The sequence below is a fragment of the Leptonotus elevatus genome, chromosome 1 (assembly GCF_054856555.1).
Source record: "Leptonotus elevatus isolate MCC_2025b chromosome 1, RoL_Lele_1.0, whole genome shotgun sequence".
In the NCBI taxonomy this organism is placed as follows: Eukaryota; Metazoa; Chordata; class Actinopteri; order Syngnathiformes; family Syngnathidae; genus Leptonotus; species Leptonotus elevatus.
The window spans coordinates 29,688,294-29,706,071 of record NC_141239.1 but is presented as its reverse complement, the minus strand read 5'-3'; the positions used below and the strand labels follow the sequence as shown (position 1 = coordinate 29,706,071).

The window sequence follows — 17,778 nt, the reverse complement described above, 5'->3', positions numbered from 1 at the left end:
CTCCTCTCAGGCTCCATGATGTATTTTACATGAAAAAATGTTGCTGAGGAGCTAGCGAGCGTCTAATTAGCAGCAAGGCGGAAGACGGACAAACGGGAACAACATGAAAGTGAAAACGGGATGTTCAATGACAGCAGGAGTCTTCGCATCAAAGACATACCCGAGCGCATTCATATTCGACTTGTTTTCACTTACAACAAGGCATCAACCTGACATTTCTTGCCTCGTTTCGTGTACATGTAATGTGTACAAGTAATGTGTACCTTGAAGCTCGTGTTTTTGGACATAAACGGACTCAAAATTGGACTCATAAATGATGTGCCGTGTAACACTCCTGCTGGGTTACATCACTCAGTCAAAGAAATTCAACCAAAATGGCATTCAGAATTCCTGTTCATTTTCTGGTGTTGGTTCTGAAGACTTTTTTTGTGCACCCTGCCATGATAGACGTGGCCTACCAATTTGGTGATGGTCATTAAAACTACTACAGTTTCTAGTTTGGGTCCTTGAGACTTTTTTGTGCATCCAATCATAGAGAGCCATTTTTTTCCCCAGCATATTGTCTCAGCTGTAATGTTTTTGATGTGACGACTGGTCGCTGTTGGTGAGTAACAATTGCTCAAAGGATGATCACCGAAAGGAAATAAAACCAAAAAATTGTTCGAAGAAAGTATTCATCGGGCATGCTAACAAAAGCGGTATGATGAAGCAAATTAACGAGGTGGAGGTTCAATTAGCATCTGCCGCTAGGGATTCGGTCCAATTGATTGGACGTCGTCAAATGGGTTGTAGCGCACCACTTGCACATCGGTGATAATGTCAACGATTGGGCGCAGCGGGATGGCCGCAAATGTCAACACGGACCCAAATGGTGACACAGTGTTGCCGCACAAATGTCACAAGACTCATTTTCATCAGCGCGCAAAAGCCAAACGCCTGATTGGCTGTCAGCAGGACACCGGGTGAGGCGGGACTTCCTGGCAATGTCAGGAGAACTCTGATTGGTTTACTGGCAAGATTGATGGACACATGCCTGGTGTGAGCTGAGAATGTTGGAAAAATGTCTACTTCCTGTCTGACATTTTTACTTCCTGTGTCATCATGCCATTGTTCATTCCATTATGTTGTAAATGTAGACTTCCTGTTGCACATTTTAGACTTCCTACGGCATTGCCATATTTCTACATTTGAAACTTTTTGTCGTACTTTACAAGTTACTGTTGCACATTTTACCCCATGATAGTGATGCTAACATAGAAATCAACTCCCTGCAGCACAATTTATACTCCCGCCATCGTCTTTCCAGTTTACATTGCAACTTCCTGCATTACTCATTCCAGTGTGCATTTTTACTTCCTGTTAATGTTGTCCCGCAACTTGTTACTTTATTTGTCAAACTTGATTGCTTACGGCAAGGTTCCGTGAGCTCCCTGGGATCAGCGCATGCGATGGACTTGTGGAGGCGTGGCTGCATAGTCACATGACCCTCGGCAAGGATAGCGGCAGCTTTGTGTGATGTTCCTTCTGACATAAGAAAGAAGACATCAGATAAATCTGTGATTATCCTTGCTGGACGCTCCGCCACTCCCGGGAGCGCAGACCTCAACTTCCTGTCTTGTCCAAATAAGGAAGTGAGCACTTGAATGGAAATAATAATTGAAAATATATATATACTTCCTGTTTTCATTTTTTATTTTTGTCATATTGCACATTTCTAATTCTTGTTTTGCCTCATAGCACTGCAAGTGATCACCTAAATTAACAATAGTAAATACCACAACACTTCTACATACTGTTTTGCCATCTCTCACCACAACTTCCTGTTTTGACTAAATAAGGAATTGACCACTTGAATGAAATTCTTTTTTTTTAACAAACAAATACATTAATTAATTAATTAATTAATTAATTAATAATAATAATTATGTGGCATTACTAGATGATTGTAGCACATTTCTACTTCCTGTGTTGTACTCTCTGTTGTACATTTTACTTTTTGTATCATTGTTATTTCATTATATTTCAACTTCCTGTATAATTAGCACATTGTACATTTCAACTTCCTCTACTGTCATTTTATAAGAACATTTATTTCATTAAAACAGTACATAAGAGCACACATATCAAATTGTGTTTTTCCATTTCCTGTTGCACAGTTTAACTTCCTGTATCATCATACTGCTATACATCACACCTGACTGTCTCGCATTTTTCCTGTCTGTGTCATCATTCTGTTGCACATATATACTTCCTGTGTTGTCATCCCATTGTACATTTCATCCACCAGCTTCAAATTTTCATCGTGAACAGTAAACACCAACAGCTTATCAACTCATTGTGTCGCTGACATCACTGTCACACATCTGGATTGTTGTGTTTGATGCAAGAATTTATTTTATTTTAAAAATGTGTGTGTGTGATTTGCGCCCACAGGAAACCACCACCATCATCATGACTACCAGCACAGCCACGTGGATCTCACCGCTCTCACGCCGAAGCTGGGTAAGAAAGCTATTCCTTTTTCTTTTTTTTTTATGTACTTCTATGTCAAATTCATACAAAACGTGATTTAGTGTCCAATCAGATTGCCCCAAGGTCATCAACTATGCTTCTCCTTGCCACTAGGGGCACTACTGGTGTCTTGTGTTTGCCATAATGTGCTATGATTGTTTAAAAAGTAAACGCAATGATGTCATGGCATCATCACACGATCATAGCGCTTAGCTTAGCATCCAATCAGATTGCATCTGCTTGGTATGATAGGCTGCCATGTATTATGTGTACCTTGATGCTTCTTCTTTGGCTTTTGTCAGCAAACAGACACGTGCGACACGGTGAGTCCACCTCGTCGCCGCCACTGCCACTATTTTGTCTTTGTATGTCCTTGTCACTTGCAGGCCCCACCAACCAGCCCCGAAACCGACAGATCATTGCATGAAAATGAGATTAACAAATTGCATGCTTGAGTTAAGCTTTTTATATTTCAACCTTGCATTTAGCATGAAAGGGAACTGAAAAACTGCCGTCATATTTCAAAATGGCTGATTAATTTATTCAAAAATAATCACATTTTAAAAATAGTAACAAAAATGCATAATATGACATTTATTTATTTAAAAATTGTTATTCTAAGGCAGAAGCTTGACACCCTAATTTGAAGAAGTTAGAAAAAACTAAAATTAAAGCACAAAAAAAGCCAATAATAATTACATAAAATAAAACAAACATACAAATAATAAACAAAAGTTGAAACCAATTCTCTGGCTTGAAACCCTACTTTAAAACCTTAACTGAAACATATGGTTCAGGTATAGTTTCATTGTTATAATGAAATTAATTAACAGGCAAAAGCTTGAAGCCCTAACAATCTATCTTTGTATTTGTCTTAATTTTTTAATAATCTATTTTGTATCTATCTTTTTTCATGTACCTCTTCAGCCCCGTTATGTTCTTATCGAGTTCCTCGCTAACTTGTCAAAGCATGGAAAAGAAACACAAAACAAAGTATCACGTTTCCGACAATTTTATGCATTTACGCTATTTAAATGAATTTTTTTTTTTACTTTTTTTTTCTCAGCAATTTGATGAAACTGGAGGTGTTGGTTTAAGCTGTCCTGCCGTTTGTCAACGTTTTACAATGTTTTCAGCACTGTTTAATTTCTTTTAGTGGCATTGTGAAACCAATAATGACAATTGGTTGTTATGATAATCATGTTATGAAATGTTGCATTTTTTTCTGCATCCTGGTCTCCCGCAGAGCGAGCGCCGCGGAGCAACAACATCCTGACGGCGGCCACCGAGCCGTACGACCTGTCGTTGTCCAGGTCCTTCCAGAATCTCAGCCACCTGCCGCCCTCCTACGAGCTAGCGCTCTCCACTGACCTGAGTAAATTCACCGCACACACATCATCATCAAAATGCTAATGCTAATGCTACATGCTTTTTCTTTCTTTCTCTTTTTACATTGCTGGAAGTCTGTGAAAAATGTTCCTCATATTTATTATTATGTCATTATGATTATGATTTTGACGCCAATGTTTTTGGGCACCAGGTGACAAGGAAGTGGACGACTTCTACACTAGGAAGCATCACCACGCGGACTTCAGCAGCCGAGGCCACGCCCACATGGCCAAACTGAACGCTGACCCGCCGCCATCGCATCATTATCATCATCATCATCAACAGCATCAGCATCAGCATCAGCATCAGCATCAGCATCAGCATCAGCATCAGCATCAGCATCAGCGTCAGCGTCCTCGCCGCGTCCAGCGCGCTATGTCCCAGGACCACGTCCTCTCCCCACCCCGGACGCCTCGCCGCGGGGACTACGGTCTCCCCTCGTACAGCAACACCGCCACCGCCGCCGCCTACGGGGGCGGTCGCCACCCGTCGGAGGAACTGCTGCTGTCGGCCGAGCGCCTGCGCTCCCAGGATCCTTTGCTGTCTCCCGCCATGCGCCGCGACAAATTCCGGCAGAAAGCCATGGCCCGCGCCATGTCCCACGCCGACATGCTGATGCCCACCACGCCCGTCCACGAGCGCCACCGCATGGGCAAAATGCTGTCCGAGCCCGGCGACGGCTACAACACGCTCAGCGTCAACACGCACGGCAGTGCCACCAAGAGGCAGGCCTTTGCCTCACGCCGGACACACACCGTGGACCACCTGCAGTTCAGCGCGGGACATCATCACGCGACCAACGAGGTTACCGTTTGACTGCGGAGGGACCACTTCCTGTTCCTGCTCGTCCACTTCCTGTCGCCTTCTGGCGTAGCGGCGAACAGCACCACAAGGGCTTCGCCGTGGCGACCGATCCTCCAATTTGTGACATTCACGCAACCGCGCAGAGACGACATCACGATCGCGTTCACAAGGCCACGCAAATGCTAGCGATGATGTCATCATTACCTAAACTGCTAATGCTAAAGGCTAAAATGGCATCATCTTTACTATGTTATTCTTAGCATTCCTGCATTCAGAGAAATGCTAGTGATGATGTCATCATTGGCTAAAATGCTCATTCAAAATGATGCAATTTTGCCATTATTTTCACGCCCACAGCACACAAACGCTAGCAATGATGTCATCATTCACTAAAATGCTAAATGCTGAAATGACACAGCAGCCACGCTAATGCTACTGATGATGTCACCGTTAGCTAATATGCTAATTCCAAACCTACATGATGTTATTTTAGTTCCTGCAGCACACATATACTAGTGATGATGTCACCATTTGCAAATAAGCAAATGCTAAATGATCTTGTTATGACATTATTGTTATTGTGCTTGCTGTCTGCTAATGCTAGCAACGATGTCATCATTAGCTAAAATGCAAAAATCAAAAATATGTAGCGATTTTGCAGTTATTATTAGCATTCCGCAGTCACGCAAATGCTCGCGATGATGTCATTGTTAGCTAAAGTGACAAGTGCTAAAGACGCCATCTTTGCAAATGTGATGTTATTGTTAGTGGTCATGCAAATCCTAGCATGACAGCATCATTAGCTGAAATTCTGAATGCTAGTGCAAATGCTGTCTTAGCGACATGATTCTTAGCATTATTATTACATTCCCCGCTACCACACAAATGCTAGCGATGATGTCATTGTTACCTAAAATGCTAAAATAATGCCAACTTTGTGACATTATTGTTAGCCCTCCTCATGCAGCCACACAAAGTCAAACTTAAGTTAGCGTTCGCACAGCCAACCCGATGCTAGTTCTGTTATTAGCGTACTAGAATAAATGTTTTTGCTCACATTCACATTAATACAACTTCATGCCAGTGTTGACATTATCATTAACGTCATCAAGGTGACATCATCATTAGCATTCACGCGGTTACACTGAAATATTGTATATAAGCTTCTGTAAACGCTCTTCTTCTCTCTAACTTTCTTTCTTTAACGTAGACTTTTGAACATAGATAAAGCTCACGTTTACGTCACATGTTCATCGTTTATTAACAACACTGGGGTCATTCCGCGTCCATGGGTTTGCGGAAACAATCAGACAGATGCCGGCCAATCAGGCTCCTTGGCAATGTCCACTGTTTCCCGTCTCGTTTGTGTCAAACTACATCTGATCGGACGGGAGCGATTCTGACAGCAAGCACGTGTTAAATGTTTGCTTTGTTTTTATACTTACAGTGTGTATGTGTGTGTGTGTGCGTGTGCGTGTGCGTGTGCGTATGTGAGAGGCTCTTAAGCCCCGTCCCTTCCTATTGTTTCCAGCCAATCAGCCACTAGAATGTCCTCCGTTTTCATATTGCCCCTCTCTTGATCTTAATTCTTCTCTAACAAACTTCAATAAAAACCAACTTATTACGTTTGATGAGTGTTGGATTGATTGACTGGCAACTGGCACTTGTTTTTGTTATGATAAAACTTAAAAGTCATGTTAAGTACGGATTTATTGGCTATTTATTTGTACTAGCAATCTCTTTGACCTCACTAGTTCAGTGCACTAATAGAAGAACGGTTTCTAGTGAAGTAAAACTGCACTAGCTGACATCTATCCATGACTTGTCTTGTACTACAATGAACCACTACAGTAGATGCTATCTAATAGAATTTCACAATGTCGTTTGTAGTACTAATAACATGCAGTTGTCAACTACTGAACAGTTTTGTCTCACTAGTAGCATAGTTGTCCTATTACTGCACAGAAATATCTCAATTGTCTGAGCTGAATTGTCTTACTAATGAGGACTAGAGTGTTCTAGTACATAGAAAATTCACCACACTAGTAGGATATCAAATAATGGCATTCCATACACAACACAATGGTAAAATGTCTGTCTTACGAGTAGATTTATTCACTATTAGTGTCACTAGTATGCAAATAAACCTGACTAGTAAACTACTGTGCTGCACTAATAACACTTTTAGGCCCAACTCATATGTGTCAAGTACCTGAAGCCTCTTGGGCCGTACTAGTATCACCAAAATGCTCAACAGTAGTTTTGCCTCACTAGTAATCTAGTTGTCGGGCTACTATGCCAAAGTTGTCCCACTAGTGTGGAAAAATATACAGCAGTGGAAAAAAATATTACTAGTAAGACAAAGTTGTTCTACTAGTACTCTGCTCTCAATATGGAAAGCCATTTCAGAATGTATTCAACCAGTAGGGGCCTAATACATGGACATCAAGTATACGGAATGACTAGAGTGGACTTTCACATTCAGCAGGTCAGAAGAATTGCAAAGGTTGTGTGAATGTGGCTGCGGATCCTCATCCTGCGTCGGGGAATTGTTTGACGCTTTTAGGTAAAAGATAGAAGAAGAAAAGGACAAGTGTGAACTTTCAGCACATTGTTGTCAGACAGGAAGTAATTCCCGATGGAGCTTAGTTGATAAACAAAGTGCAGCTGATGGGCTTTTGTTTTTTTGTTTTTGTATCAAGCGCAGCTGTCTAAGTATTAGCGCAGGTAGCGTAGCATGACTTGGTTGTATTTGACCCAGGTGCAGGCAGACAGATGTGTGATGGATGTCATCATGTGTCATTCATAAATATGACGCCAGTGTGTATCAAAACCTGTGAATCACTGCAGAAATCAATTCATTGAGCACATTAGTATTATTCCAAAATAAATGAAAATGATTTACGCCACAAAACATGACATGAAAACTTCGTTTTAGGTTTTTGCTAATGCACTAAAAAGTGAAAAGCAAAGAAATCACATGAACAGTGGATCTCTGCCATTTATTTGTGAATCGCTATTCGCAAGATCGTGACCGGGATCGAGCCAGGCCATGATTGGCCAATTTTACGAATTCACAATAGCTACTTCACTTTTGAAAACTTTTAAAATTTTGTCGAGGCAGTGTTATTAGCATTTAGCCGGGAGGCACTGAAGACACCAAGGTGACCAGTGGTTGCCACGACATTGTAAGTGAGCTGTGTCCTGGGTGATCAATAGCATTGATCACTAGCTGAAAAATTAGCAAGTGAAGTTAATGAAGGGGCCAAGCGGGATGTTCTCTGAATCCGATAGCGTGCTAACACGCTAGCCTGAGGCTGTGCAGCCTGGTTGTCATGGAAACCTTATGAACTTCCCAATCATACATAAACATTACAGCATTGTTATGAGATACTAATCTTAAACTATGCTGCAGCTCTGCCTACCTGTCAGTTATTTGACTCTGCAACTTGTTTCAGGCTTTCTGATCATGTCATTGGCTGAGAAGTTCTGATGGATTGACAATTTAGACACATGACATGCTATTTGCATGCAACATAGTTTCAAAATTATTATTTTTTCTTCATATGTCCCATTCAAAATATCTTCTGCTAAATTGTGTCTGTTCAGCCGACTTTATTCTCATTCATAATACCATACGATATGGACCGTGCTGCAATATTTTTGAAGGCCACTGCTGCCCTCTGCTGGACCAGAAGACATCACACAAAATTGGCTTTACATACAACTCTGAACCACTGATTTCAACTGTGCATGTGTGTGTGTTACTTCATAGCGGATGTAAATTTGATGTTGTTAAAATATAAAAATACAATATAAAAATAATACAAAAACTGTAACTTTATATTTATGCATAGAATAATTTTTTTAAATACTGCAATACAATACCAAAAGTGCAAAATATTAACAGTATAGAAAATATATATATGGTAAATGTGTGGATGTTAATGCATAAAAAAATACATTACAAAAAGCACATAAAATATTGATAGTGTAAAAATATAAATAGTGTGTGTGTGTGTGTGTGTGTGTGTGTGTGTGTTAATACATTTAAAAAGTAAACAATAAAGTATGGATGTTGTGTTTTGTTGTTTATATAAATATTTATTTATTTATTTATTTATAATAGTATAGCTGTTGTATACTATATGAATGTCAGTGTGTGACTGCAAAGTGTGTCAGCGTCATAGTGTGATGATGCCACACGCACACACACGTATTGACAATGGCTGAAGGCTGTCTGAGTATCAATAATCTAACAAACAAATAATGTCATTGTCAATAACACGCTGCCATTCCCACAGTTGACGCCTTGGCGAGTTGCGTCCATGGACCTCCTCGAGGGATCCAAGTGCCAGAAGCTCTCGGCCCGGCTGGAAGGGAGGAAGAGGAGGAAGAGGAGGAGGAGGAGATGAAGGAGGGAGGAGTGCGGGATGCTGCCGTAACAGGAAACCTTCCGGCTCTTTCCAGTGCGTTCCGCCTCTCACAAACATCGTGGAGATTTTCTGATGCTCCGTGAAGACTCGCTGAGACGCTCGAAAGAAACTTTTATTCAAAGGTAACATGATTTTATTCCTCCGCATAGAGCGCTAAACTGGGATACGCTGCCAATGCTAAGTGATGCTAAGTGAGGATGATGATGATGATGATGATGATGATGATCGTGATGATGTCATGAGGGGATGTTTGGAACTTCTGCATTCTAGAAAACTTTGACTTGATTTTCAATTAACTTTTATATCATTTGCGACATTTTAAGTTAATTGTGTTCATTTTCATGCATCATACTCGTAGCAAAGTGATTCTTCATTCTCCCTCTACTGCTACATGCAAACATTTACGATTTCATTTAAATTGCGGTATATTTTTATTTATTATTTTCTTTAATAAAAATTCTTGAACAAGGGGGATTAAATGCCAATGCATAAAACATTGAAGTTGCCCCCCCCCACCCCCCAAAAAAATTGTTAAGTATTGCGTGAGTGAGTCAACTGGATTTTCATATATTCTAATTCAAAAAGTGAAATACAATGAATCAGAGTAAATGAATTTACGAAGCATAGTTCTCAAAAGTGTGCTACGAGTGCCACCAGTGCTGCGTGATCGCCCTCTAGTGGTACACAAAACAATCACTGTAGTGCCTGAGTAAAAAGGTTTGTATATAAACATCTTTTTTTTTTAATTGAACATTTGAATTGCGTCATAATTGAACACATTCACTGCTGATAACGCACTGAGAGTTACAATTTATGTATTAAAAGCGCTGTTGGTCGTCAACTTGAATGCAACCGTTTATTGCCACTGACGAATATATTCGTCAAGTATGTTTCTCAGGGTCTTTCTGTGAAATTCTGCTTCTGCATAACTGTAATGACTAACAGATCCCTTTTGAGTAGAAAATAAAGAATTGGTGGTGAATCTCTGCTTGTCCCGTCAATTATGGGGGAAAGAACAGAGTATGTAAATGTATGGTCGACTTGAGCTATGCGGGGAGTCAGCGTCGCTGTTGTACAATAAGCGCCCGCATACTCGTGTTTCGGCACCCACGGATTTTCATACTCATGGCATTTTTCAATATTTTACTTTTTTTTTTTTTTTTTGGGCGTGGATTCAAACATGGAAAACACATTATTATAGTATTAAATGTTGTATATCATGACTTATTGACATTTTTTAATTACCTGTATTTTTATGCAATTATAATAGGTGTCAATTATTTGCGGATTTTTCCTAGTCATGGGATGACTCGGCCCCCCGTGAACAGTGCGGGTTCTGTAAATAAATTATTATTTTGCCATCAAAAGTCATTTCTGCTTGTTTTGTTGTTTTTAGCCATTTTTGGCATCAAGTCAAGATGCCCTTTCACAAAAACACTCTTCTTCTTCTTCTTTTCTGATTTTTGGTCAGAAAGTGGTGTTTTTTGTGAAAGCAAACATGGCTTCTACTTCTAATGACTAAAGAATGGGAAATACTAGAAAGTTGGTTTTTTTTGGGTGCGCTTGCTGCTTGTACTGTTCTAGAACACAATATTTTCGGAAGTTCTGGGAAAACGCTGTCAAACGGCTGACAATATGGAAAACTATGCTGTGAAAACGGCAATGAACTCAGTGATTCTTTCATCTACCACTAGGGGGAGACTGTGTATCACACTCTGAGAATGGACCACCTTGCTTCCCACCTATCAAAAACCCATTTTTATGTTGTTCTTTCATATTTCCACATGTAGGAAATGATGGCGGGCAGCCCCGAGAACATCGCCATGGGCGAGTGCACGCTTTCGCAGTCGCGCGACCAGCTGACACCGCCCAGCCGCACGGAGAGTACGGTGTTCAGCCTCTCCCGCAGCGACTCTCTGTGGACGGCCGAGACACCGCCGAGCCGCTGCGAGGTCTTCTGGTTCCCCATCCACTTCATGTCGACGGGTGGCGGCTTCCTGGCGTGCGGCGTCATCATCAGCGGTCTCTACTTCGCCGGCCACAGCCGCAAGGTCAGCAACATCCTGGGCCCCGCCCTGCTCTCCATCGGCCTCATGGTCTTCGTGGTGGGCGTGGTGCTCATCCCCATCACAAGGGAGAACAGGCAGCGAGCCCTGAAGAAGCCGCTCGCCTTTCACCGCCATCCTGCCTTCAACGTATGAAGACTCCATAGGGTTTTTATGTAGTGGACCTTAATAGTTCCTCCATTGAAAATCCCTTGAAGTGATCAGGAAGTAGGGAATGTGTCAGTGATTCCCCACTTTCTAAACACTTCAGAGACATTTTTATATAGCGCATACTATATAGCAGACTCTTGGGTTGAAACAATTAAATGCTTCTTTTTTTTTAATATAGTGCACTAAACTGTTGACTCAAGCGCTGAAAATGGCTCATTTGGGCCTGTTTGGACAGTTTCACTTAGGGGTGTGCTCACTTTTTTTGCTCTAGGCGAATGGACAAAGGCTATGGGTTGAGATATTTTAACAGGGACAGGAAGTGTCCATCCCGACTACTTGACATGGTAGCAAAGCGTCATTTCTTCAGTGTTGGCCCATGAAAATATATCATCAAATATTGACACAATTGGGAGGGGTGGACTAACTATTGTGAGCTCCGCTTTTCTTTTTTCTTTTTTTATGGCACATTGTGGACGAATGCCAGCAAGATACTCGGGAATGTTTCAGATGGCAAAGTGCACTTGAAGGCGGGACTAATGCGATGAGATCGACTGTATGAATTATTAAACGTTTCCTCTCAACTCTTTCGCGAGACTCAAGTAAGCGCCAACCGGCCGTCAACACACTTTCAAAGTGAATCAGACCACACCACACACACATTTACAAAAAAGAAGAGCAGAACACATTATTAGCACGAGTTACATAGTTCACCTTTAAATCGTTTCACAAATCACAACAAACACAATTCTTTGTTTCACAGATGTTTAATGGCATGCTGAATCATGTTAAACTTGCACACACCAAAGAGATATTTGACATTTAAATCCGTTTTTGAAGGCTAAAGGATTTGCATCAACTTTGTAGTGTACACACCAACACCCCCTTCACCGCGCTGACATCCGGGATAGTGGACACACCTTGCCGCTATTGACCGAGTGGGCGGCGTCTCCTTTGTGGCAGGTGAGCATCCTCCTCCTCCTCCTGCTTTTTCCTTTCCTCCTCGCCGTCCGTTATTTCGCTTTCTTTGCTGGCCTGTGATGTTCCGTCCTCCCTCGTCGTCGTCATGGACCTGAGGAGTTTTGTGGGCAAATGTTTACCGCTCTTGTTCGTCGGTTTGGCGCTGGACGTCGTCGGCCTGACGTTACTGCTGGTCGGCGTGTTCGCGAACGTGCACGCGTCCGACGGCCAATTTTATGGCGACTTCTTCATCTTCACGGGCGCGCTCGTCATCTTCGTCAGTCTGGGCTTTTGGGTCATGTGGTACGCGGGCAACGTGCGCGTCAGGCCGGGCGACGCGCGTGAGACCCGCGCGGACGGCCTGGCCGCGCGCATCGTGCGCAAGTTGTCCGAGAGGCTCAGCCGAAAGATGGCAACGGCGGCGGCCGGCGCGAGCACGCTTGATGACGCGCGCGCGCACGACGATCAGTCGGCGGGAGACTCGAGGCCTCACCAGGCCAGCAGGGTCACGTGGGGGAAGGCCACCGCCTACAACAACAAGGAAACGCTGCCACACAACTACAACAACAAGGAAACGCTGCCACACAACTACAACAACTATGAAGGATACCGCCAGGAAAACTACAATAATGGATACGATAACCAAGGGTACGACCATGAAATCGACGACAAGAAGGAAAAATATGATAAAGGATGCGATAGTGACGCTCACAGCCATGAAAACTCCAATGATGGAAAGTACAACCATTACAATAACAAAGAGGAAAGATATGACAGTAAAGAGTGTTGATGGAGGCATGGACTGTGACGTCAAAGATAAAGGTGAACAACTTTGACTTGTGTGCTCCACAACCATGAAAAACTACAACAAAGGCTGTGATAATGAAGGAAAACTACAAGAATGAATGATAAATCCATGAAAGCTACACGGAGGATGTGCAGGACAACAAAGATGGAGGTGAACACCTGTGACGCCACATGAATGTAAATGACAACCTTAAAAACTACTACACCACAAGCACAAACATTTTAATGATGAGGAAATACGGAAGGATACCTGGATACAAACTTGAAGGCTATAGTCGTGACCAACAAAGTTTTAATGGGAGCACGCACACGCACACGCGCAAACACACACACCTCCCCCCCAACCCAACCAAGTTTCCATGAAGAACCGCCGAGTCATGTTTGCTGTTTGATTTTCCGTCATAGTCATGTGACAGCCGGCCAACCGGTTTAGCCTTGTTGACTCGACAAACACCAAGATCCTGGCGCGCACGCAGAGTGACACGTGTGTTGTGAGGCAAAATTTGAGTTACGAGTGAACGACGCCGCTCAAGTGAAGGAAAAAAAATATTGTGCGACGAATGTAACGCCACAGTCGCAGATGCACTTTTAGACGTTTTTGAACGGGACAAACACAAAATCAAAATGAAAACTATGGAGAAAACGCTTGAAAGGAGCTTCTGTAGACCTTATTGACCAAGACTTTATTGTTTCATTTTGTTTGCTTACAATACGGCGCTATTTTATTTAATGAGGAGCTTAACCCCCCTTTTTTTTATAATTAGCAAATGTATGTGTTCCACCCATCTAAATAAAATGTATTAATACAGTATTGTGTTCGTGGAATAAGAATTAAACACATTTGTTCATCAATTTTCATCTGGCCGCCAAGTTGGGCAACATTGCCCTCTGCTGTCGACCACAATTAACGTCACGACTGCCCTCGCAAGCGTTGTAAATGTCACGTGACTAACCCGGCATACAAGTTCGCAAACTCCCCGTGAATGACTAGTATGGTTTGGAGTCGGACCCTAAAATTTTGTTGAAACCATCAAATTATTATGCTACACTGTGTGAAATTAAAGTTGACACTTAAAGAAAATAAACTCCTTTGGACAAAATTTTCTCTCTTAGTTTAAAATAATTTCACGTTTTTTCTTTTCAGTGTGACCCTGATATTTCTTCATTATAGATGCATGATAATTACACAATAAATGAAATACCAACCTTTGTGGCACATAAAAGTTAGTATTTCACTTATTTCTCTGCCTGTAAAGCTTTTATTGACATATGTTATTTTGCAGTCTTGCTACTTCATTTATTTTTTCCTACGTCTTGTGTGTATATATGGAGTAATTCCATACAGGAAGTATTACAAGTTCTTCCTAGTGTTTGCTGAAGATGATTGAATGAGAAATCCTCTTCAATTCTGCCTTTTACGCCTCCAGAAAGTGACTGGCCGGCTGTATGTTCATCAAGAATGTACATCTTTGGGCACGGTTATTGATGTATATTGAGAGGTAAGTTTGTTAGTTTGGGGGGGGGGGGGGGCGCATTTGTTTACTGTGGACACATAGAGGGAGGGATCGGTACAATGTTTGTAGAATATTTTTCTCTTATCCATTGTTCTTGATGTCTCCCAATAAGTGTTTAAATGGGTTTGTATTATTTAAAAATGTGTTTAAATACATTGAAAAAATGAAGTGCTGTAAATGCTATAAAAAAAATATTCCTACGAGTATTTAAATTGGCCATTTATATATCGTGGATTTCACAGATTGCGGGGGTGGTTTGGCTGGATTTGTGGGTGGTTTGGAAAGTAACCCCTGAGATGGAAAGAGAATGACTGTAACACGTTTTAAGGGTTCTGTTGACTGATTTTATGTTGATTGACGGCGCGATTGTCATGTAATACAAAAGTCAAAAGTCGTCAGGAAGCAGCGAAACAAGTCGGCCCAGCTCAGGAATGAAGATGGACTTCTTCATGAACCGGCCCAGGATTCCTCAGGAGTCGTGCGAGGAGAGCTGCCGGTGTCATAGCAGCCCGGTCGGCGTCCAGTCAACTCGGCATCCACTTGGCGTCCGCTCATCTCCGTCCGGCCATGGAGCGCAACAAATGCACGTCCTTCTTCCTGGCTTTGGCCGTGATCCTGGATGTGGTGGGCTTGCTGCTTTTCCTGGTGGGCATCTTCGCCCCGCTGAGGTACTGGGACTTCTTCGTGTTTTCAGGACCTTTGCTCATCTTCTTGAGCATCTTCCTGTGGATCTTCTGGTACATGGGCGGTCTGCTAGTGCCCGACGAGGAGCTCGACCTGCCCAAAACCAGCATCCTGTGAGCAACCGGACCACAAAACGAGATCCGAACACCATTTCCTGGCTTCATCCGTCGGCGGGTGAGATGGAAGCTTGGTCATGTGAGGATGTCATCTTGAACGTCCACAGGACAGGAAAAAAGGGAAAGGATGGATCCACAGAAAATATCTAGAAGGTTCCAAAACTTGGATTGAGGGAACACTTTTGATGGCTCTCCCATTGATGTTAATCACACTTGACTTGTGAGCTGGAGCATTTCTAGATATTGTTCAAATAATTGACGTTGGTCGGGAAGGAAGCGCCCACTCATCGATCATTCTTAAGTTTGTTGCCTTCCAATGATTGGGTTTTCACTTGTTCTTCCTTGTCCAGGGTGTGTCAATTATTTTTGTCAACTGTGGACCTGTCAAGTCCTCAGACCTTTTTTTTTTTTAATTCAGTGACTCGATGTAAAGTGAATAACATAACTACCAACACTTAAAACAAACTTCACATAGAGTCTATAAAAGGAACTGAAATGTGTGAAATGTTCCAAATGATAAAAAAAAACACACATAACAAAGTAAAAGGGAAAAAAACTGAATGGAAAACATATATTGTCGTGTGGTCATCTCGTTTATTAGCTGATGTTGGTAGCAATGTGACAAGGTTTCCCAAAAGTGACTGGCAAAACGCTGAGTCATGTGGGAAGGTCACTTGTGCTATTATTTATAGAAAATGATCTTAACATTTCAAACTGTGTCCCCTGAAACTTGGCTTAAATGGCGCAAATGGAACATTATTGGTGAAGAACAGTCTGGCCACTCGGATAGGTCGTACTTTTTATGAATGTATTTGATCTAGAGGATTTTAGAGGCGTTTGAAGTGCTTATTCCAGTTCTTTTTATAGAATTCCACAAAGATGGCGACTGCTCGTCATGTAGCTAGCATTAGCTTAGAGAATGTTTGTGATGCTTGGTGGCTCTGGGACGGTGCCATGACTCTTCTCCCACATAACAGATAATCATTATCCCTTACCACCATCCCTGTTTTTCATTTTCATTTAATCCTCTTACCTTTTTCCTGACTTTTTGTGTACTCTGATAAATTGCCGTTAAGCTTGCCGTTAGGTTGATGGCCGTGTGAGTGAGATTCGTCAATCCTGACACATCATTGTCCCCTGCTGCGTCATCGTTTCCATTTGCATTTTTAACAATCTGAATTAGGAACGACACGTCATGAAAAATAGTGACACACTTGTACTGTCAGTAAAAAGTTCAGAAATGTTGCTATTTTGGTGCTGTTTTTTGTTTGTTTTTTGCCCAAAAATGAAAACAACAAATCATTTTTGCAAAAAAATATGACGTGAGCACCCTTGTTGGTTTAGTGGACCACAAAATGGGAACGTCAGTTTAAGTCATGTTGTTATTATTTACACGCTTCATGTCTGCTTTTGAAGGCTTTGCAGTTCTTTCTCATTTGTAACATCAAAACGTGTCAAACCGGCCATGCAGGCTTTTACAGGACGAACATCAACCCGCCCCGAAAAGAGGAAACACCAACCCACCACTTTACTCAAACCACATTAGAGGTCAAAGTGCTAAAATGACCCCCCACCCCCAACAATATTCCAGCTCCCATAGCATCATTGTGCATTCCAAGTGCCATGGCTTCATAAGGATTTAAGGATTTACAACTATCCTGAACGTGATCATGTAAAAAGTGTTCAGTTTGACTTCTGCATTGGGCAAAACAAAACCAAGCAAATCCTTCCACTTAAAGGGGAAGTCAACTTTAAACATTTCTTGACAATATGTTATATGTGACCTCACAAGTCTAAACATGACATTCTGATTAATATTACATTTGTGAAATTGGAGTTATGCAGCAAAACCCAGCCTTTTTTTTTGATCCATCTCAGGGGGCGGCCATTTTGCCACTTGCTTTTGACTGAAGATGACATCACAGTTGCTCAGGTCTCAGGCAACAACCAATCACAGCTCACCTGTTTTCTGAAGCTGTGATTGGTTGTTGCCTGAGACCTGAGCAACTGTGATGTCATTTTCACTCGACAGCAAGTGGCAAAATGGCCACCTTCTGATATGGATAAAAATGGCTGGATTCTTTCTCCTTATCTCATATTTCACTAACGTAACATTAACCAGAATATCACATTTAGAATAGTGGGACTGCATAAAACATATTATTCTCAAACATTTTGGGGGGGTTGACTTTCCCTTTAACACTTTTTTTGAGTGTTATAGAAGAGCAGCGTTGTTACATGGCTTAGGAACTTTGATTAGCTCAATGCAGGAGTCAAACTTAACACTGAAATTTATCACCAATGGTCAATTGGCCCTTAGAGGAAACACGCTAAACACGTGTTG

At 41.9% G+C, this 17,778-nt stretch overlaps 4 protein-coding genes across 5 annotated transcripts in view; all 4 read left to right on the top strand.

The window, feature by feature from the left end:
• Window positions 1–6,333, top strand: part of shisa6a (shisa family member 6a) — a 32,816-nt gene extending 26,483 nt beyond the window's left edge. Inside the window, exons 6-9 of one of the 2 annotated variants that reach the window (XM_086059376.1) lie at window positions 2,434–2,502; window positions 2,814–2,834; window positions 3,758–3,886; window positions 4,052–6,333. In XM_086059376.1, coding sequence (XP_085915502.1) covers window positions 2,434–2,502; window positions 2,814–2,834; window positions 3,758–3,886; window positions 4,052–4,716 — 884 coding nt within the window. In that variant the 3' untranslated portion in view covers window positions 4,717–6,333. The remainder of the gene's footprint in view (window positions 1–2,433; window positions 2,503–2,813; window positions 2,835–3,757; window positions 3,887–4,051) is intronic. The other variant, XM_086059386.1, reaches the window with a different exon arrangement.
• Window positions 6,334–9,111: 2,778 nt separating this feature from the next.
• Window positions 9,112–12,259, top strand: pirt (phosphoinositide interacting regulator of transient receptor potential channels). The gene is made up of 2 exons (XM_086066993.1): window positions 9,112–9,262; window positions 10,931–12,259. The coding sequence occupies exon 2, from the start codon at window positions 10,934–10,936 to the stop codon at window positions 11,339–11,341; it is 408 nt and encodes a 135-aa protein (XP_085923119.1). The 5' UTR covers window positions 9,112–9,262; window positions 10,931–10,933; the 3' UTR covers window positions 11,342–12,259.
• Window positions 12,260–12,298: 39 nt separating this feature from the next.
• Window positions 12,299–14,370, top strand: LOC147181597 (uncharacterized). Its single transcript, XM_086066981.1, has one exon. It carries the CDS (start codon window positions 12,420–12,422, stop codon window positions 13,101–13,103), a length of 684 nt encoding a protein of 227 aa, XP_085923107.1. The 5' UTR covers window positions 12,299–12,419; the 3' UTR covers window positions 13,104–14,370.
• A 717-nt stretch (window positions 14,371–15,087) lies between these two features.
• Window positions 15,088–16,679, top strand: LOC147181596 (transmembrane protein 238-like). Its single transcript, XM_086080701.1, has one exon. The coding sequence runs from the start codon at window positions 15,202–15,204 to the stop codon at window positions 15,433–15,435; it is 234 nt and encodes a 77-aa protein (XP_085936827.1). The 5' UTR covers window positions 15,088–15,201; the 3' UTR covers window positions 15,436–16,679.
• The last annotated feature ends 1,099 nt before the right edge of the window (window positions 16,680–17,778 follow it).

What these genes read in the sequence shown, in the direction of transcription:
- pirt (XM_086066993.1), top strand. Translation starts at nt 10,934, where the DNA reads ATGATGGCGGGCAGCCCCGAGAACATCGCCATGGGCGAGTGCACGCTT.
- LOC147181597 (XM_086066981.1), top strand. Translation starts at nt 12,420, where the DNA reads ATGGACCTGAGGAGTTTTGTGGGCAAATGTTTACCGCTCTTGTTCGTC.
- LOC147181596 (XM_086080701.1), top strand. Translation starts at nt 15,202, where the DNA reads ATGGAGCGCAACAAATGCACGTCCTTCTTCCTGGCTTTGGCCGTGATC.